At 38.0% G+C, this 22,444-nt stretch overlaps 1 protein-coding gene and 1 long non-coding RNA gene across 2 annotated transcripts in view; one reads left to right on the top strand and one right to left on the bottom strand.

The window, feature by feature from the left end:
* vlc (disks large-associated protein 2) overlaps positions 1–22,444 on the bottom strand; it is a 51,825-nt gene that overhangs the window by 13,919 nt on the left and 15,462 nt on the right. Inside the window, exon 3 of the mRNA XM_028177890.2 lies at positions 6,438–7,798. Within this exon, the coding sequence (XP_028033691.2) occupies positions 6,438–7,798 (1,361 nt within the window). The remainder of the gene's footprint in view (positions 1–6,437; positions 7,799–22,444) is intronic.
* On the top strand, positions 1,111–3,740 carry LOC149503416 (uncharacterized). Its single transcript, XR_016324783.1, has 2 exons — positions 1,111–3,169; positions 3,278–3,740. It is a non-coding gene; the product is annotated as an uncharacterized LOC149503416 (long non-coding RNA).

The following is a 22,444-nucleotide window of genomic DNA, read 5'->3' as shown; positions in this document are numbered from 1 at the left end:
GTTTGGTATCATTTTTCTGCTTACTTCTTATAAGCAATTATGCATCATAGTTTGAAGAGTAAGATAGCCACCGTAATTGAGACATTCGTTTCAGAGTACCGTTGAACACTGATATTGCCTTTAATCTCGACAAACCACTTTATAGACGGTATTCTTGTGTGGCCATCAGCACAAACAAAATCCCTTTTATATTAAATTTTAACGTAATTTTGAAGCTACGAAAAATTTTAGTTCTAATATTCTACTACTTCGAGTATGTACTAATTTCGAAATTCAAATAAATAAATCGAAAAACGAAAACAGAGAATCGGTTTTATTTATACTTTAAAGATTTAGTCGAATGCTATGCTGTACAGAATTAAACAGGTTTTCCGGTGACTATACTATAATTAGATTACTCATTTTTCGTTTACAATGAACAGATTAAAACGCTGAATCATCGATAACTCACTTAGAGCTTTATAGAAATCTTCGAGTTGTTGACTAGCGACCTTTCAAAGAAACTACAATCTTTCGGATAAACTTTTCAAAGGGTTCAAAACAGAAGAAAGACGTTCACCTACCAAAACGAATTACTGAAAAAAATAATACTTGTAACTTTAAATAAATAAAATTTCATGTGACTTACATAAAACATTTAAACACTTTACAAGATTTTTAGGATAACAAAATACGAAACACAATCACATTAATTCACAAAACCCAGAAACGTCAAACTTTTTATTTATGACAATTGACAGTTCCGAATTTCCGAAGACGAGCCGAGGTATACAGCCAGTACGTGCGTTCCGTTTCACAGTCCACTCGCGAAGGAACTTTTAAAGATTATTTACATTAAAGGATTTAAATAAAATCATCTAATATCTAGATCTAAGTTGTTTGATCTACGAACGTTTTGACGACAATGAACACGCAATGCAATGAACGCGTAGGTGGAAACAAGGTTGAAGCATATATTATCTGTACATGCATGCAAATTTTCTTGTTTTTGTTTGATTTTGTATTGCAAAACGCATTGTTAGCAGTTTCTATGCGCGACCTACATTATTTATGTAAGATCTGCAATTCACAGTATGTTGAATCTGTGTCAGATAGAAAATTTTGCGTAACACCGCACAGTGGGTCGATACTATGATTTTAGTGACTTAGGGACCAACTTTGTTTTTTAAGATTTTTCTTCACGTAGATAGATAGAGCTCGTTAATCTCAATAATAATTGTTTTGGGCAAACATTAAAAAAACTTTATAGTTTGGTCAGAAAAATGTGTTTTATGATTTTTTTGTATGGAGCGGGTCACATTAAATTAAATTCCTGCTAAGTACCGTGAGGTCCCGCTTTGAAACTTTATTTTTCTTACACCTTGTCTAGTCTACTATCATTTGGTGCTATGAACATGTGCATAAAGTTGCAACTCTGCCAAATAAATGGATCGAAAAAAATGAATAAATACATAGAATAAAAACCTTTATTTTTATTTTCGTAAGTGCTTTTAAGTTAAATTTGATATGGATTAGTAAGTACAAGCACGCAACAATACCCATAATTACATAATACCTAACAAAAATACATTTAGTAGGTCTCTAATTAATCAATCTCTGTAATTATTAGGATAGTTAACATTAGTTACTGAGGATAATTAGTTAAGCAGCCATTACTGGGTAGTAGAAAATATAGTACACATTTGTGTCTCTCTGGAAGTATAAAGTGACCATATTTATTATATACTAACTAGTGTTCGTTTATTCGTACTACTACTAACATCTTGTGATTGTCGTCGTGATCTTCCTTTTTCCGTTATAATGGATAATTTTATTAACAATTTAGGATTATTTATGATTTTAAGAGAGCAACTACAGTCGCTGTCTGATAATAAAAAACTTTCAATTCCTACAAAATCAAATGAACGTGACCGAAGAGAAAAGTGTTGAGCCCCAAAAATTCTGTACGCACTTTTGTTCAAATATAAGTGCAATATGGAAACGAAGTAGTCGCATGTTAGCACAGTTTATAAGAAAAAAATGTGATTAGTTCGAATGTGCAATAAACTGGCCCGAAGGCATGATACCTGAAGATATCAACACTGTACACGAAAGGCTCGAGATTTCTAATACTGAAGATGTTGAAAATGTACCACGCTCTAATGTACTACAGAAGCCTCGACATCTACTTTTACACCTCGAAAACCTTTTGAAGAATTGGGATCCAGGCACATTGAACAAATTTACCAATCGCTTTCGTTAACCCCGGATTAAATGAAAGCTACTACAGTTGCTAGTTTGAGAAACACTGGAAATGAAGATGTAGGAGAAATAATGAACCATTTGTCAAATCACCCCGAAGATCTAGAAAAAGTTAAGGAGTGTTTAAGTACAAGTAAAGTGAAAAGTAGTACATATTCTCCCGATAAGGCACTATTAGTTTCACTTAAATTAAGTAAGTGGCAGTATATAAATCTAAGAGAAGCAGCAAATGAAAATGGGTCCGATTTATACCCTTCTTAATATAAAATTAAGCAAGAAAAGACCAAATGTTATCCAGGGAAAGACGAGGTAGTTATTAATGAAGAAAGAGCTGCTATTAAAATGCAAGCATTACTAAGCTTGGCGGTATATAGGCTTTTAGATGTGATTACTTCGGATTTCGACTCGGCAAGAGAGCTACTGCTTATAAGCAAATAGGCTTTGATAGAGCCCCAGGTCAAAGTAATTATAAACAAAAGACTGAAACAGAGTTTGATGATTCATCTATTTTCTTGACCAGTCTAGTTCCTATAAGGCTTCAGAAATTTGATGGAACAATTGTTTGGGAAAACGACCTACCCTCATCAACTTTTTGTTGCCGTCCAATAATGTTTAAATTTATAAAAGAAACGCAGTCAACAGTGGCAATTATAAAAGCTAGCATAACAGAAGAAATAGAAAGACTTCAGCCATCAAAAATCAAACAAGTTGAAGTTAAGCATCAATTGCACATGACGATGATAGACGGCAAAATAACCTCATATTTGTCAGAAACATTTTCTGCTGTCTGTGATATTTGCAAAGCAAAACCGTCAGACTTTTTTGGAGTCACTTGCTTATCAAAGAGAAAATAATGAAGGAATATTCCAGTATGGAATGCCATCTTTACATGCCTGGATAAGACGCATGGAGTGCTTACTTCAAATCGGTAAATATAATTTTATTACTTCACAATTTTTTCATCCTATGTAGTTTCCTGTGAGATTATTTTTTAAATGACATTTTTTTGTTTGCATCTTTTCGTTTGGACTTCAAGAAATGGAGTTGCAAGGGGAGATGACTAAGAAAAAATATCAATCAGAAAGAGCGCTATACCTTAAGCGTTTAAAAAGGAATACGGTTTACTTATAGATGTTGTCAAGCAAGAAGCAGGAACAACCAATGATGGCAATACTGCCAGAAGATTTTTCAGGAATACAGATGGAACAGCCCGCATAACAGGAATACGTAAAGATTTAATAGAGAGGTTTCACGTGATTCTTCAGACTGTTGCATCTGGAGAGCGCGTGGACCTTTCCAATTTTTCCGAGTTTTGTAGATATACTGCAGAATTATATATTAATTTATATCCCTAGTATTATATGCCTTCCAGTATCCATAAATTGTTGGCACATGGTAGTGATATACAATAATAAAAAGCTTTGCCTTTCGTGCCATTCCTATAGGTAAACTGTCGGAAGAGGCAGCGGAAGCTCGCAATAAAGATTTTCGGAAATATACAGAGAGTTGTTATTTTAGAAAGATAAGTAGACTGCCGACTAATGAGGATATTTTACACAATCTTCTTTTGTCTTCTGATCTAAAGATCGAATGGTGAAACAAAATATATAATACTTAGAGAGATTGATTAATTAAGACCTACTAAATGTATTTTTGTTAGATATTATGTAATTATGGGTATTGTTGCGTGCTTGTACTTACTAATCCATATCAAATTTAACTTAAAAGGACTTACGAAAATAAAAATAAAGGTTTTTACTCTATGTATTTTTTCATTTTTTTCGATCCATTTATTTGGCAGAGTTGCAACTTTATGCACATGTTCATAGCATCAAATGATAGTAGACTAGACAAGGTGTAAGAAAAATAAAGTTTCAAAGCGGGACCTCACGGTACTTAGCAGGAATTTAATTTAATGTGACCCGCTCCATACAAAAAAAACACAAAACACATTTTTCTGACCAAACTATAAAGTTTTTGTAATTTTTGCCCAAAACAATTATTATTGAGATTAACGAGCTCTATCTATCTACGTAAATTTTTTTGTTAAAAAACAAAGTTGGTCCCTAAGTCACTCAAATCATAGTATCGACCCACTGTGCACCGGTCGGCTGCCAATTGTTTGAGACAACAAACATTTCGTTAACGTGTTAATTTTTTATTTACATTCACTTTACTATACACTATACCATGCTATCTTTGTGTCACTTCAAATTCAAATTTACGCGTAACTATGATGTGTTTTTAACACCATTGTATGTTTTCTTCTTTTCCAATTGATTTTAAAATTTATTTTACACGCCAAACGATTTTATTTAGCTTACGTTTAAAATTACGTTCCATTTACCGTGCCACATCAACATGTTTTAGTTCGATACCGAATATCCGAGAGCCGTAAGTACATCTTTGGACTTTGAAGGCTAAAAATAAGTCGACATCGTCCAAAGATTAACAGGCAAAAGGCGTGGAAACGTATAATTTAGTTAAAGCAATTAACTTGACATCGAACAGAAGAGTATTCTTGTACAAATGATCAGTATTTTCGATATTGGATACTAAAAATACGTTTAAATAAAAAACCTGTTTTGCATTAAACTATAATTCAACTAGTGATCACGTATCGTCTGGAACAACATATTTTCACTTCCTTATTGTTGGCTTCCCAAATACTCTGGGTTGTTGCGTTATTATTTTCATTTGCAACATTAATTATTGGTAGCACCGTTGACGTCCGTAAGCGATGGCGACTATAAAGCGGTCTGGTCTAGCTGCCTTTAAAAGTACATAATTCAAATAAACATAGCACGTGTTTTCCATACACTTTATGTGTACATTGATGTACACCATACACCTATTAGACATACGCACGATATTGTCACATGTAGTTTACACCAGTTCTCGTATTAAACTGTGTTATTGCGCCAGATCTCGGGCGTGGGTAGGTGGAATAACGCCTTAGACTACCGACTAATAGGTGGAGAGAAAAAAGCACCCGATGTAGCTCCTTAGAACTTCATTTGATTCTTTCGATGGATTTACCGTATTTCGAATTCTCTTAAGTTATTTATGATTAGTATTGGATAATAATTTTCTTTAGTGGTAATGTGTGCGTTACTATGTTATAGTCCTTACATGCGCGAGCTTGCAGGCTGCACATTCATTTCGTGTCAATACTGCAAACCGGCGGACCTTGAGGAATCCTGTATCAGCACTCAATTTAGAGAGGAGATAGAAAAACTTGTGATATCGTACAATATGCGCCCATATACATCGATCGATATATGAAATACAATCGATTCTGTACCCATAGAGACAGACCACTGAGTTTCTGCACGGATCTTCAGAGTATATCGCGATTCTGATCCGGTGGTAGATTCAACGTAGCACTGCTCTTGCTAGGACTAGTGGTAGCAAACTCTCTCAGGTTGAGCACGTGAGCTCACCTACCCGTCCGCGAGAAGCTGGAGTATTCTCTTATACTACCAGAGAACAGGTAGAAAAAAAAAATTCGGTAAGCTCGTCTACCCATATATGCAATAATATAATAGTAATTAAAAAAAAAAGCACGCCCAGATAGCATAGTCAATACTAGTTGGGAGATTAGAGCGAAGTTATAAAATTATTAAAATTATCATCGGTCTTTGATACGTAGGCAAATTGTCAAGTTAATAGGTTATATTTTGAAGTCGTTGCAAATGATGTTAAACTTTTTTGTTACATACAAACACAAATATAGATATGTATTTACTAAGCTAATAGATAAATGCTAAGCTAATAAATGTTAAAAATACTTAAAGGCTGTAAATTTCATCGACATTGTAACTGCTGTGGTTTATTTCAACGCCATTCAAGACTTAAGCCCTAAGTCGGTCTGTATATCAACGCATTAAAATAGTGGCCATACTGCGCACAAAGCTCAACGTATGAGTGCCTCGCAGTTATAATAACAGAAAGGATTCTGGAATCTGCTCCTTCCATCACAAAACTTGCCAGTATCATATTTCAACGATTACTATAATAACCAGACGACGTAAATACGTTAATTAATAATGTACAATTTTCATCGATAATTTTCCCGAAAAGATAATGGTATTTGTTAACTATTAAACGACAAAATATTATAATATTTTTAATAAAGGCAAACCATGCATTCTTTGTCACAATTCACAGCGACCATAGACAAACATAACTTTTACCTGAGAAATCCGTGCTGGCATCCACGTCCAACGAACAACTACCTATAGAATCCACCGACTTATCCATTACTTTAACAATTAAATCCGCGACCCGATTCTTTATTAAATCTGATTCCTTAACTTCGATTTCGTAATGTCCTATACTGTCAATGTCATTTCTGTCATTATGTGATACGGTTATATGATTTTCGGCATCGGATATATTTGCGGGGTCTGGTATAGGAATGTTTTTGTCCAGAATCAAAGTGCTTTGGCTTGTGAAGTTACTGCGTATCGGCTCAATGTATTCCACGTCCTCGTCGTCTATGTAGACGTGATTGGCGTGTCCGCTCGGCCCTTGGACATCGGTTGCGTCCTTCGGGACCGCATCAACGACCGCTTGGGTTTTATTTAAGTTTTTTACGTAATAGTTCTCTAGCTTCTCCAGCTGTCTTCGTGTTTCGGAATGCTTCTTCTTAACTGAATCAATGATGACCGGTAGGTTTAGCAAATCGGGCGTCTTCACCCGTTTGTGATCGTCGCGTCTGAATACAGGCGAGTCATCGCTCTCGAGTTCGAATCTTTTATATTTGGACGAGCAAAAATCGTCAACGGATGACGTGTCAGACTTTTTCGTATCGAAAAACGTGTCTAGCGAAAAAAACGACTTCCGCTTTTTCTTAGGTTGGCTGCCCTTGTTAAAATTCGTCGGGATGAAGGGGTCGCCCGATTTGAATTGTTGCACGCAAATGTTGCTTGTGTTTATGAATGATTTAGGTCGGTTTTCCTGGGGCAGACTTAGCACCCTCGTGTCCTTGCGGGAGTCCAAGCTCAGAGTCTTTCTGAATCTCTCGTTAAGGTTCGCGAGTAGGAAGTGTCGTCTTTCCGTCGATTTAGGGGTGACGTTATAGCTCTGCTTACTACTCGACGGCTGGTTTAGTGGAATGTGTTCTGTGTATTTGTATTCTATCTCGTTCTCAGAGTAGTCCCTACATTGTGGTTGGTAATTGGGAAGGAGTTGGTCGGGTCTGTGGAACGAGAAAGAGCCGCGATTGGAGCTCTTCTTCCGATCGCAGATGCAATTGCCGACGCAGCTCAGCTTTGAGCACTTCTCCTCCTGCTCAACGAAGATCTCGTGCTCGACCTTCGGAATGTAGCTGTCCGGTTTATTCTTGTGAACGAGGAGGTCCTTCCTGATCTGTTCCAGTCTCTCATCACCGTGCTGGCCCCTTGTGTATTTGGACTTGGGCGGTCTGAAGAATCTTATAGAGCCCGACGAATGAGGTTCTATCGATCTCCTCCTGACGTACGGCGAGTCGGAGATCTTGTTCACCCCTAAAAGGAGCACCGGAGACTTCTTATCTTCCTCATCAGCGAGGTCACTGGAAATAATAGAAACATGATATGGATTTTGTTGATATTTGAGTAGAACCAATAGCCAGCCAAGAGTACTTCCACTACCCTATGATTTCAGTGTTGTGTATATATTTTTTTATAATATTAATCATATAATAAAAAAATTTGGTGGGTGAAATATTACAACTATGTATATATAAAGAAAAAAAACAAAGAATTGTAGGAGTCAAAATTCTTATTTTAAATTTGGTATTGTACAAAATAACCAATGATTTTGTTATAAAAAAAATATCAATTGAACATCTAAAATAAGTGGAAGTTCTCCTAGATAAGCTTTCATAATGACCGTTGCTTTTGACTGCGAAGCTATCTCTTAATTTTGCACAGCTTTAAATTTTTCTCTCCAACATTTATTATTTAATTACATTTCTATTATTTTAGTATTGAGGAGCACAAGAAAACGTAACGTGCAACAAAAGACATGCAGAAGCAAAATAAATAACAAAAAAAAAACAAAACATACACAAAATACTCACTTTTACTATCGAACGAAGGCAACAAACTCAAGCAATTCTTTCGTAATAAAACTGAAAAATAAAATACAAAATACGTTTTTTTCCCTACCTAAGCTGATAAATAGCCTTGAGAGGCTATTTCAGCGTAACCTTAACTAGTAGGTGAGCTCACGGGGCTCAAACCTGACGACGCAGAATCTACCACCGGATCGGAAACGCGATCCACTGAGAAGATCCGGCGAGAAACTCAGTGGGCCAAATACGACGCCGTCGCACAATCGACCTTATTGTGGAATGTTTTAAGACCTTAACATACAGCGGAAAACAAAAATTACACCAACAAAAATACGTTTTAACATTTTATCCACTAATTTCGACTCTGGAATAATCGCCACTGCACACGATTTTTCTAGGGCGCTATGACATGTCCTTCTTCAAACGAGTCTTGGAAAGACTTCGGGAGGTGAAAGGTTATTTGGCTTAAGCGAAATTTCACTGAAAACGCGACAATTATCTTTGTAATTATAGTTGCGTTTTATTTGGTACTAGCGACCCGCCCTCGCTTCGCTTCGGAAACATTAAAACACACATGAAACAAAAAAATAAAAATAAAAAAAAGTAGCCTATGTTCATCAGGGACAATGTTGGCTTCTAATGGAAAAAGAATATTTCAAATCGGTCCAGTAGTTTCGGAGCCTATTCGAAACAAACAAACAAACAAATCTTTCCTCTTTATAATATTAGTTATTTGGTACTAGCCGAGTACCGCGATATTACCCGCGGTTATTGTCGTACCACGAGAGATGCCTGAGGGCGAAGTTATTCAAAAAAAAGTAGCCTAAGTTACTCTTTATATCATCAGCTACCTATCAGTGAAAGTCCCGTCAAAATCGGTCCAGCCGTTCCAGATATTAGCCGGAACAAACAGACAGACAGACAAAAATTGTAAAAAACGTTATTTTGGGGTATGTACCGTATATATATATTCATATGCATGTAGTAAAAAGCGGTTGTTTTAATATTAAAAACCGACACTCCAATTTTATTTATATGTATAGATAAAAAAGAACAGTTCGATGTTTTAATCGAACTTCAATTATGTTTACTCCATTAAGTCCACTCCAGTTGAAGATGGTTTTTTGTTATGATATTTTTTCCAGCCTTAGAAGGCTCTCCTGTAAAGTTACAAAAGCGTAAACCAAATTAAACAGATAAGCTTTCACCCCTCGACTTGGATAGGGCTGGCAGCGGTTTATCCGTGACCCTGGTATAGCTAATAACCGGCGGCATTTATCAGCCGCGTCATATACGCTTTCAAAGGCAAATGATTAGTTCAAATCTGAACCATATTTGCGGGGTAAATGGTAAACACATAATAATGCCTAAATCCTACGTGCTTCTGGAAACCGTAGACAAATTGGTTTAGGCTTTGACGATTTTATTTTATATGACGTCTGATTGACGTTCAAGAACATCAAATCGTTTTAAACAAATCACAATGGATTTCATTGGCACCGCGAGGCCAGCTAAATTCACTCGACCGCCTTACTGACATTTGAAAATGAACGACATGTATTACATAGTGGAAGAACGTCACATGCTTTTTTATTTTATTGCTTAGATGGGTGGACGAGCTCACCTGCTGTTAAGTGGTTACTAGAGCCCATAGACATCTACGACGTAAATGCGCCACCCACCTTGAGATAAAAGTTCTAAGGTCTCAAGTATAGTTACAACGGCTGCCCCGCCCTACAAACCGAAACGCGTTACTGCTACACGGCAGAAATAGGTAGAGTGGTGGTACGTACCCGCGCGGACCTACAAGATGTCCTACCAATACATGTGGTCGCGATCCTCAGTAGTGAGGGAACGATATAGAATAGAATTACGTATCTGTTACTCAGGGAACAGAACAGCTAAGTATGTTTTAGTAATAAATTCGTTTTTGCTGCAGACTCTTAAGGCGAGGAGGACTCAAGGCGTCGTGTGGGCGGCTCTTTACGTGCCTTGCGAAAGAAGAACTGGTTGATGGAAACCCTCACTCCCTGGTGCCGATCTAGACCAGTCTCCGTCCAGACGATTGCCAGTTTGGTAATCAGTGATGGGATGGGGTTTCGGGTAAAATGGGCACCACGCTAGGCGATTCATCGACTGTACGTCTACCTGGGTTGAGTTCTCTTATCAGAGGTCGGAATTGAATTCTTGAGCAAAGAAAATATTGAATCCTTAGCAAAATTCTTATTTCAAGGACAGACGAAGTGTATGGTCACGAATGCTCAGTGTTGACCATCATCAAGTCATTACATTGTCAGTAAGCTGTGGTGATAGCTTATATAGCACAACACTCGTACATTTATTACCATGTCAAACATCCAATGTATGGTAAATATAAAAACATTATGTATACGACATAGATAAAGGCGCACCCTGTTCCCTTTTAATACAAATAATTTAACGTTCGTTACATGTGATACGCGAATGTTTCGTAATCCCTTGGGCTATTAATTTCAACAAAATGACAATTTTTTTTTTGCTTGTTAGCTATGTCAAACTATCAGACTTGACGTTATGGGCTTGAACTCCTTTGCCTATTTAAGCAGAAAATATCGGACGGCTTAATTTAAAATACTGATCGTCCTAAAATTTGGATGTAAATCACGCTAATAAAAAAAGTCGCGGCGGGGTGACGACTCAGTTGAGCGCCTTGTGGTGCAGGGCATGATAGAGGGTACAAGACCGCGCGGCAGATCACCGTTACGATGGACCGACCAAATAAAGGCAGCTCTAAACGGTCCCGTTAACAAGAGCACAAGAAGGGCCGCGGTACGCGATTAATGGCGACGTCTGGTGAAGCGCACTACCACTCCAGGCCCGGAGGCCTTTCCAGTTTCACCAGGGCAGGTGGGCGAGCAAAGGCTCAGCCAGAAGTACCACCCCAAGTGATGACCACGACCACTCTGCCAAGAGTGCATACGACTGAGAAGAATAAAAGAAGTAAGATTTTTAGTCTTCAATCTTAAATATGAATTGATATAATAACAGAAACACTAGTTTGCGATTTAATCAATGTTCACTAGCGGGTAACCGTTGTAAAGTCCCGTTATTTGGAAATTATTGCACTTAGTCGTGATGTGTAATTTAATTGTGACAATGACAGCTCCTGTCATCGACGAGATACGATATTTATTATTTAAAAAAAAAGAAGGTAACACTACTTAAATTAAGTTAGAATAAACTTTTAAAAATCAACTTAAAACCCGTCAAAAGTTTCGATAAAGTTAAAAGCGCTCGAATAGAACGCAAACAAAAGAAGATACCTAGGCAGAACAAAATTAAAATCTGATGATTTGTGATTAAGTACACAAACACACACTGACACAAACCTAAACACATTTCCTTGTAAACATCTTCAACTTACAGAGCCTATTACCACTAAAATTAATATACATAATAATATAATCGAGAGAATCAGCGGACTAGCGATACGAAAAACTTTTTTTAGCATTTCTTTTAATTTCCAGAGCCGTAATTTAAAAAAAAAACTTAATGTGTGAACCTTTTTTATTTACTCTCACTGATGATATAATCTTTTTTTTTTGGTAAATTAACAGCTAGAGATACAGCTAGTAATATAAAACAGTTCTTCTACTTGCGTTTAATACACTTTGGCATGCTATAGAGCAATTTAAGCGCTACGGCCAACGAGACTCGTAGTGCTGTGACAAGTACCAATATCGATAAATCTAGATATAGAAAGCGAATATACTACAAGCATTATAGTAACTTTTATTCCTTCTCATGTTGCTCTAAGTCTTGGCAAAAATTTTATGACCGGCCGCCTGCCTGATGTTAACCCTCTTGGGGAATGCTTTTGTTGACCTTGGGCCTATATTGTATTGGCTTTGGTCAGGTTTTGGCTCTTAGTCGCCTTCTACGACACCTATAAGCTAAGTTTGGGTTGAGGGTATTCTTAGGCGCCCACCACACCCACGCAGTGAGCGAAGAAATGGTATATGATAAAGAAGTATGGAAGAAGAGAACGTGTTGCGCTGACCCCAGATGACTGGGAGAATGGCAAGGAAGGAATTGCAAAAATTTCAAACTACATATACTTTTTGGAGTTTACTCCTTTAGAATCGATTTACATATATAGGCCCGGGGTATGAAAATTATGGGGACCAAAATCGTACTAGCATGTCACACGAAATGCGTTATGCGCCTAGCATGTCACACGAAATGCTTTATGCGCCTGATTGGCTCCTGATTGCGTGATGCGTGCGCGCGCCAATCAGGAGCCAACGCGCGGCCGCGTTATCGCAGGTGACGCCGGGCTGCTGCGCCGGCAGTCCGCCACAAAGCCTCGTACTGATCGCGCGTTTCTCTCATTATTGTATTTTCATATATTTGTTAGTCGTTTGTTTTGTGTCTCGTTAATTTGTTAATAATCTGTTGTGTATCGTGTTGTCGTAATATAGAACTATTTCTCGTATTGTTTCGTTTAATTTTTTATATCCAGTAAACTCCAGTCGTGCGTCGGAGCGGACACACACACTTTTTTTTTTAATTATAGCTTAGATGGGATGAGCACCATCTCACAGCACATCTGGCGAAAATTGGTTATCGAAGCCCGTAGGCATGAACGACGTAAGCGCCGCCACCTATTTTGAGACATGAGTTCCAATTTTAAGTTTCAAAATACAACGGCTGTCGCATCCTTCAAATCGAAACGCGTGTCTATTGATTCCTATAACAACACTATGGTAATCTCGTAACAAAAATGTAACTGGTGGCAGGACCTCTTGTGAGTCCACGCGGGTGGGTACCACCACCCTGCCTATTTCTGTCTTGAAGCAGTAATGCGTTTCGGTTTGAAGGGTGGGGCAGCCGTTGTAACTTACTTGAGACCTTAGAACTTATATCTCAAGGTGGGTGGCGCATTTACGTTGTAGATGTCTATGGGCACCAGTAACCACTTAACAACAGGTGGGCTGTGAGCTCGTCCACCCATCTAAGCAATAAAAAAAATAAAAAAATAAGATCACGACATTTATCGATATCGATATTAATTACGGCCATCGTAACAGGAATCGGTCCGTCGCTCGCACAGTTACGTGCCCGCGCCGGTACGGACTCTGAACGTAAAGCAATTATTAATTAATATGAACGTCTGTCATCTGTGTGGGCGTACACAGCTTTTATTAGGAAATTACAATACCGGTTCCTTCAATTTCGAATTCAATGTGATTCGTTAAAAAAAAAAAAATGAAAAAAGGCGAAGAAGTGAAAACACAAATAATCCACACGCTGAATGTCTTTAAAAAAAAGTGTTTACTGAAAACTCAAAACACGATAGGTAATCATTTGTAGGATATTAAAAAAAAAAGTTGGCGGGAAATTTGACATTTATGTTTTTTTTTCATTAAATTAGAAAACTTGATTGAACTTGAAAGATAAACTTCCAAACTTTTCTAGCACACACAAGTTTGGCCGTGGGGCTTAGAGTAGCAGCACCCCATCATCTCCCGTGTTTTGGATAGCGTTCAGAAGCGTTTATACCAGCCATCACTAACCGGCTTTTACTAGGCATATTGTTCGCTCACGCGTCTAGAAACCTCCATGTTATCTATTTTTGCCGCGAAACAGTCGTGCCTTCCTGTCTGAAGGTCGATACAGCCGTTATGTAATGCAATTAATACTTCGACGTTACAGCGAGCGATGTGATTCGCGTTTTGAATCCCATGGAAGGCCATGAGCACGTTGACCCGTGTAGCTGATAAAAAAATTATCACATCTTAATTATATACAGTTTATTTATTTATTTATTTATTTATACTTTATGCACAAAACAAAACTTGTACACAGGCGGACTTAATGCCATGGGCATTCTCTTCCAGTCGACAGTCTCTTACAGTTACGTATGTAACATGATTTTACTTTTACGGTTTAATCTCGGATTTTTTTAAACTCATTATATCAGTTCCTTTGTCCTTGAGACAAGAGCTCTAAGTTCTCAGTTTTTACGGACACCCCACCATTCAAACCTAAACGCATTACTGCTTCACGGCAGATTTAGTCAGGGTGGTGGAACCTACCCGTGTGTACTCACAAGACGTCCTGCCACTAATGCGTGACATATTTTCTTCGATATTCTCGAGACTTCATTCAAGCATAACTAGATTCCAATTATTAAAAAAAATTACTGCAATTACCTAAGCGATTACGTAAGATATACACAAAGATCAATGAACTCTTCATGCTTATTTCGTGATCGTCAGACAGAGGTACAGGTTAATGCTCTGTTTTTTTTTTTATTAATCATAACGGATGTAGTGTAACACAGAAATGTAAGGTTGTATTGTGTTTCGGGAGTATTCTAGAGACTTCGAGAAACGAGTTAGAGAAACAAATATTAATAAGAGATTACATTCTATATCTTTGTATAAGTCGATCAGAGGATTGAGCTTCTGTGATGCCGTGATACGTAAATTTAAGTTCGTTCATTATAATACTGTTACGTAAGAGTAACGCCATCTATCGCCGAGTAGCCGAACGAATATGGAAGTATCTAGTAACATCTAGAACGCTCGAGAAGTACAACGCCATCTATTTGCAGATAGCGGAAACACAAGACTCGACTTTTGTGGAATATTCTCGATAATTCTAAGGATGTGGTATCGGCTATAAAAGCGTTGCAGAGATGGCACGTATTCAGTCAGTACTCGGAACTACTGGAAGCGAAACAGCGAACGAATCACCTGAAGCGAAGCGGAAGAAGCGAATTAAGAATTTTAAAGTGTTTGGGAAGTGTTTTAACTGTGTTCTAAATGATAAATACAGTTTTATGTTGTACTTTGATGGAACTTTCTTTTATCCCGAACCCCAACGCCTAACAATACATAAATTTATAAACTAACGACCCGCCTGCGTTTCGCTTCGGCAACTATAATATGTTATTGATCATATTGAGTTCTTTTACACAAATCTGGTCCTGACAGTGACAAACATAATAAAAACATAACGTGACAAAGAAAAAAATCTAATCTTTCCTCTTTTTATATTCGTGGTTCACTATTTTGGCGATAATGGCTTACAAATAAAAGATAGATATATTATGCTGTATCGGGCTTTTTCGTAGGACTATTTAAGATAAACATTTCTATTTTCCATTCGGAGTTGCCATTTTTTTTCTACTTACTCGACAATTATAGTATTGTTTTGGGTAATTCACACTATATCTTTATAAATTATTGCTAACGTGTTATTCTGATTTGTAAGCTATGTTGCTGTAAAGGTTCACCATAATCCATTCAGTAGTTTTTGCATCAAAGAGTAACAATGATACAGCCATACATTCTTACAAATTGTTGCGTTTATAATATTAACTAGCGACCAGCCCTCGCTTCGCCTCGGAAACTGTAATTTATTGTTGTTTTCTCCACTATTTAATGGATGTTATTATTATACATATAAACCTTCCTCTTCAATCACTCTACCTATTAGAAAAAACCGTATCAAAATTCGTTGCGTAGTTTTAAAGATTTAAGCATACATAGGGAGAGATAAAGGGACAGAGAAAACGACTTTGTTTTATACTATGTAGTGATATAAGTAGGATTTTGTAAGCGCCATGTCTAGTTCCCGCTTACTCTGTAGCTATCATCTAGACCTTTTTTTCGCTATATTACCAGACTAGACTACACAGCAACGATTGCAGACCGCAGAAATAATACAGTTTCGTAAAACCGTGTGCCCGTTTGTCGTAATACACTTCCAGTTTACTTAGTTTAGTTAACTTTTACGCGATCGACAAGTTAACAAACTTGCACAAAGCACATTGAAATCAACGCGTCATGCGAAGAATCTTATTGTAGATAGTTTTTTTTCCTACTTATTCTAGTAACCTTGAGTGGTTATTCTAGATTCACCGAATTAGTAGGTGAGCTTACGGGGCTCAAATCTGACGACGTTGCTAACACACGAACCCTAGCAAGAGCAGTGCTTCGCAGATTCTACCACCGGATCAGAAACGCGACCCACTGAGAAGATCCGGCGAGAAACTCAGTGGGCTGTGTCTGTGATATTCCGGGACACCAGCCGAACCGCCTGGGCGGCCGTATGGAGACGGCCGACATTCCAGAACCTTCGATTCGTCTCGAAGGCTCCGTCGGCCGGGCGTCCTTGGGGTGAGCTGCGCCGTCTGGTTGTAATGTCGACCGCGGTAGCCTTCTTACTTCATCCGGGTTCTGACCTCGGAGGGGAGTGAACGCTTAGACGAAGAGTGCAGGGGTCTTTTAGTGAGTAGGGTCGTAAAATTCATATCCTTGGCCCGCGGTTCGCAATAGCGGCCCAGTCCCACATACCCTGCGCGTCTCATAGTCACGGGGACCTCGTAGGAGGTTAGGCCCACAGTCGTTTTTATCCACATAAATTCTGAATAAGATACAGCAGGTATGTACGTTGGGGTGCACCATCAATAACAATATTTCGATGGTCTATCAAAATAAAACAAACCAGAATTTAAATCTAAACTTCCAAGACAATTGGACCGTTTATTTTGAAAGTGGTGTAAGTCCATTTTCTTTTGTTTCGAGAAAGTTAAAGGTTACTATATTTAGTTAGGTTAGGTATATTTGTTGATTTAAAAATACAGGCAAATCATATGAGGTCTGGCTATACCTCTGTCAATCGGACTTAAATCACTTTCATAATCGATGATTATGCAATTTCATTTACCGACCGATTTTAAGTTGTACAAAACATGGGATTTTTTTGAGAAATTAAACACGGACTAGTTATATGTAAAAAAAATTACATTAAATTAAGCATGAATTACGTGATAGCTCACCTTGTCTCAAAAAATTGACTTACACCACTTTCAAAATAAACGGTCCAATTATTTAATTACGTTAGAAGTAATCAAGAGGCCACGAGGGTGTTGTAACAGTCTCTTAAACCACGCACAGCACATATTCAGGTTTCAATAAATACCTTAATTCGATCAAGACTAATTCACGGTCACGTGTTTCGCTGGCTGCGAAGGCCGAGGCGAGAGGCGAGAAACATGAGAATGTAAAAATATTTTGTAATGCATTTACTATTCAGTATTTTGTGATGCAGTATTATCAGCGGAACCAGTTGGTGTTGCCAATGGGTGGCCCACTTTTCGTAAGTTCGCATGGCAATGTCAATAACATAATTTTTTTTACTGGTGGTAGGACCTCTTGTGAGTCCGCACACAAGAGGTCCTACCACTTATTGCCTTTGTAGGCAGACGAGCATACGGCCCACCTGATGGTAAGTGGTCACCGTCGCTCATGGACATCAACAATGCCAGGGGCAGAGCTAAGCCGTTGTCTACCATAAAAATTATAGTAATGTCACTGATTCTTGATACGTGTGCAAATTTTCAAGTCAATCGAACAATCCTGAAACCGGTGAAAATAGTAATATTATACGAAGGCTAATATAGATCTTAAAAAACAAATGTCACGGACGCATTTTTTTTGTTTTTAAATCAGAATTATATACGCTTTTCATAAAAAAATGAACATCCGATACTTTCCATCGATACACCGATATATTGTAGAAAGCGATTAAAATGTAATTTAATATTTTATTGCGCGCGTCACACGAGCAGTGAAAACACGCGGGAAAGTCGCTTTCATTGTTTATATATTCTGTGCTATAGGGATTAGAGAGTATTATAGATTAGAGGCATTTGCCTACATTTTCCATCAGTGGCGAGGGCCGCATTAAAAAAAAACAAAGACAACATATCGGGCATAATCAATAAGATCTAAATTAAATATTTTACGCCTTAAAAATAATAGAGAAAACAGAAATGACGACGGTTTGTTGGGCGTCTCTCAAAGCTGTTAAAGGTATTTCGAGAAAGTCAGCCATTCAAAGATTTTGTCGTTTGAATAAAACATAATTCTAGGTGTGAAATATTATTTGTTTTAAGCAACATTTTTGTTAATACGCCATATTTATTTTGTAATTGATGGTTCGTTTTATTTGGTATTAGCATCAACAATTTTATGATGATATTTTTAAATGAACTTAAATTATGTTTGCCCCATCCAAATAACTGAAAAAGTTTTTTTTGTCTTTTAAATTTTTTTTTCCAATTTTTAAACCTTACATGGGATTTTCTGTAAAGTTGCAAAAATGTCGCTTAATCCAAATAGCTTTTCATCCTTCGACATTCGTTTTAATTTTAATAACGTTTGATTTCTTCAACAATAGACAAGAACAGTGTACTGAATTATAATAAAACTAGCGACCCGCCCTCGCTTCGCTTCGGAAGCTGTAATTTATTATTGATTTCTCGACTATTTAATGGATGTTATTATACATATAAACCTTCCTCTTCAATCACTCTATCTATTAAAAAAAACCGCACCAAAATCCGTTGCGTAGTTTTAAAGATTTAAGCATACATAGGGACAGACAGATATAGAAAGCAACTTTGTTTTATAGTATGTAGTGACGTGCAAAATAATCTATATATTTTTTTATATCGATGTATCATTATATGCGATTCCCTATATACTACAATCTAATATATAAAATTCTCGTGTCACAATGTTCGTTCCCATACTCCTCCGAAACCGCTTGACCGATTCTCATGAAATTTTTTATGCATATTCAGTAAGCCTGAGAATCGGCTACTATCTATTTTTCATACCCCTAAGTGATTAGGGTTGTCCACCCCTAACCTTTTTTTTTTATTTGGACTTTTTTTTTTGTTATAATGAGGTATTATGTGGTTGAATGAGGTTTTGTTATTTTTATTATATATTCCCTCATCGTTCACAGCACTACATACCTCTTTCACTCATTTACCACATCCTTACACACTTACAATAAGTTAGTTTTTTTTTCTACACTAGAAATTCCCTAGAAGTCTTATATATGGCAAAACAATGTTTGCCGGGTCAGCTAGTACCCTATAAACTTACATGAATTAGAGAAGCTCATAATTGCGGGTCGAAGGGTTCTGCCCACGGCAAGCGCGCCGTGGGCAGAACACCAGCCAGATGGTCAGATCTAGCAAGAGAAGCACTCTGTGGTAGTCTGTACCATGCAGTCCATGCCACCCATGATCGAGCACATTGGAAGTACGTCGCATGTGGTCGCGATCCTCAGTAGTGAGGGAACGATATAGAAGGTAGGAGATAGACTACAAAATCTTTAGATAGGCCTAGCGAGTCTGTTCCGGAAAAGTATGGTAGTGATTGTATCAAATTTAAATCAAAGATCGCTTAGCAAAGCAAGACGGGTTTAACTAGACTAGTAGTCACATATAAAAGACAAGCCCGCTCTAGATGTTCTAAAGGCCAACTGTCCTAGTGAAACTGGAAAGGAACTCCAGACCATAAGTAATCTATGTAATTTACTTTTAAAAAAAAACGGATTGTCGATGTTGGAGTTAACATATTTATCTTCACAACAAGTATGTTATGATTGGATCAAATTAATGAACGAATCAAGAGAAATTTAATTTTTATATACACGATGAAAACTTTTTTTAATTGCTTAGATAGGTGGACGAGCTCACAATCTACCTGGTGTTAAGTGGTTACTGGAGCCTGTAGACATCAACGACGTAAATGCGCCACCCACCTTGAGATATAAGTTCTAAGGTCTCAGTATAGTTACAACGGCTGCCCCACCCTTCATACCGAAACGTATTACTGCTTCACGGCAGAAATGGGCAGATATAACTTTTACACGGTCAGCGTGGTATGGACATGTGATGCGTAGAGACGAGATGCATGTGACTAGGAGATGTATGAAAATGGTAGTGCAAGGTAAAGGGGGAAGAGGTCGACCGAAGAAGACATGCATGGAGTGTGTGAATGAGGATATGAGAAAGAGAGTTTTTTTTCATACCTTTGCTGATAGCCTTGAGGGGCTATTTCAGCTTCACCCTAACGTGTGTAGGTGAGCTCACGGGTCTCAAACCGGAGTGTTGCTAACACTGACCCTAGCAAGAGCAGTGCTTCGCAGAAACTACCACCGGATCGGAAACGCGACACACTGAGAAGATCCGGCGAGAAACTCTATGGGCTGTGTCTATGGGTTAGTTCGCTCGTCGAGCCCTTCGTCGCAAGCGACGGGTTCGACGAGAACGGTGACCGGTGCTTGTGGTGCCTAAAAGCACCGTTAATGGATCAGGAGGATCCGTAACGTGACGTGCTTTGGGCGACGTCGACGGTTTACCATTCGTAGAGAGGAGTGAGTGTTGAGATGACGGTTGATAGAAGAGAAAAATTCGCTGTACTGATGCCGGGTCTACGACAAAAGCCACCAGTAGTTAGGACCCCAGAGTGAGAAACCTCCTCGCAATACACGCAGTATCGAGGATAACTGCCTTCTGTCTCAGGCCCCTAACCCGGCTGGATAACTAAAGTTTCTTAAGGCGTTGACCGAATCACAACTCTACAAAAAAAATATCTCTCTTTGTCCTAACGTTTACACTAGGTTTTTCCGGTTAATTATTCACAAAAACGAAAATAAAATACCTTTTTTTGGTATAAAGTTTGCTTTTGTGATAGTTATAGTAATAATACTCATTTTTCAATTTTTTTATAAATTTTAATTAATTTTAATACTTTCATAAAAACCGCGCTATGAGAGTGGGAGGTTTACGTTTACACAGTGCCACTAGATGGCGCTCGAGTCATAAACAACGATCAGATGTTTTGTACCAGAAAAACTTAAAATGTCACGAAAGTGTAAATACGATGCTGATGCATTTTGTTTCATATGTGGTCAATTTATTAAAGTTCCAAAGGCGAACTGTTTCATGCCATGTATTTTTTTTTCGTCTAATTACGATCTAAAATATCGAAATTTTATGCTATGCAATCAAAGTCAAATTTGGTGGGGATCGAATTATTATTAGTATCTCAAGAATGATATTGTACTGGCAATTGGAATGGCAGCGTTAAATCCGCAATTACCGAGTGAATAGTTAAAGCTCAACGAACGGTAAAAGCTCTGAAACCGTTTCCGCGCAATTATGTAGTTTTATGTACACCAGTAAAAATAATAAAACACAAATGCAAAGCATCAATTGCAATTATGTACGTTAATCACTTTTTTTTCCCCTACCTATGCTGATAGCCTTGAGAGGCTATTTCAGCTTCACCCTAACATGTAGGTGAGCTTACGGTGAAAATCCGGCGAAAAGCTCATTGGGAATAACTAGGCATACTGATGTGATTTTTATGTCGTATATACAATTGTTGTTGACATTAGTCATTACTGGTTGTAGGGCCTCTTGTCCGCACTGGTAGGTACCACCACCCTCTCTATTTCTGCCGTAAGGCAGTAATGCGTTTCGGTTTTAAGGGTGGGGCAGCCGTTGTAACTATACTGAGACCTTAGAACTCATATCTCAAGGTGGGTGGCGGCCTTTACGTTATACATGTCTATAGGTTCCGGTACTCACTTAACACCAGGTGGGCTGTCAGGTCATCCACCAATCTATGCAATAAAATATAAAAAAACTTCTAAGTATAAAACTCATTTTCCTAAAATTTTTACTTAGGCCACTTCAACTCTAAGCGTGCGATATGTGTAATAATTATCTCATGATGGGATCACGGAGGTAGATACCGTTAGCTCCGTGACGCAAGAAACTTCAATACCGGTACGTAGTCATCGATTTCGGTACTAACCGAACCGTAACTTAACCCGTATTTGGGTAAAGATCCAAATTAACAGCGAGGTTTTTTTTATTGCCCTTGTAGACAGACGAGCATACGGCCCACCTAATGGTGAGTGGTTACCGTCGCCCATGAACCTCAGCAATGCCAGGGGCAGAGCCAAGCCGCTGCCTACCGTTAAGTAATCTCCACAAGCCTCGTTTGAAGAAGGATATGTCATAGCCCTCGGGAAACACCGCGGAGGGGAGCTCTTTCCATAGCCGGATGGTACGTGACACTTTACGAGGTGACTTTAAGATTTTTTTATTGATTGAAGAACAATGTATTTGAAAATAATTTGAATTGTTAGAACAATAGAGGAATAGATTCCTTTTGCTGAAAATTTTACTGGTGGTAGGACGTACGTAGCTACCACCATCACCTTGCCTGTTTCTGTCGCGAAGCAGTAGTCATCTTCTCATTAAACTACAATAGATTT

This window comes from Bombyx mandarina, chromosome 02 (assembly GCF_030267445.1).
Source record: "Bombyx mandarina strain Sakado chromosome 02, ASM3026744v2".
In the NCBI taxonomy this organism is placed as follows: Eukaryota; Metazoa; Arthropoda; class Insecta; order Lepidoptera; family Bombycidae; genus Bombyx; species Bombyx mandarina.
This window is presented reverse-complemented; position numbering and strand designations above follow the sequence as displayed.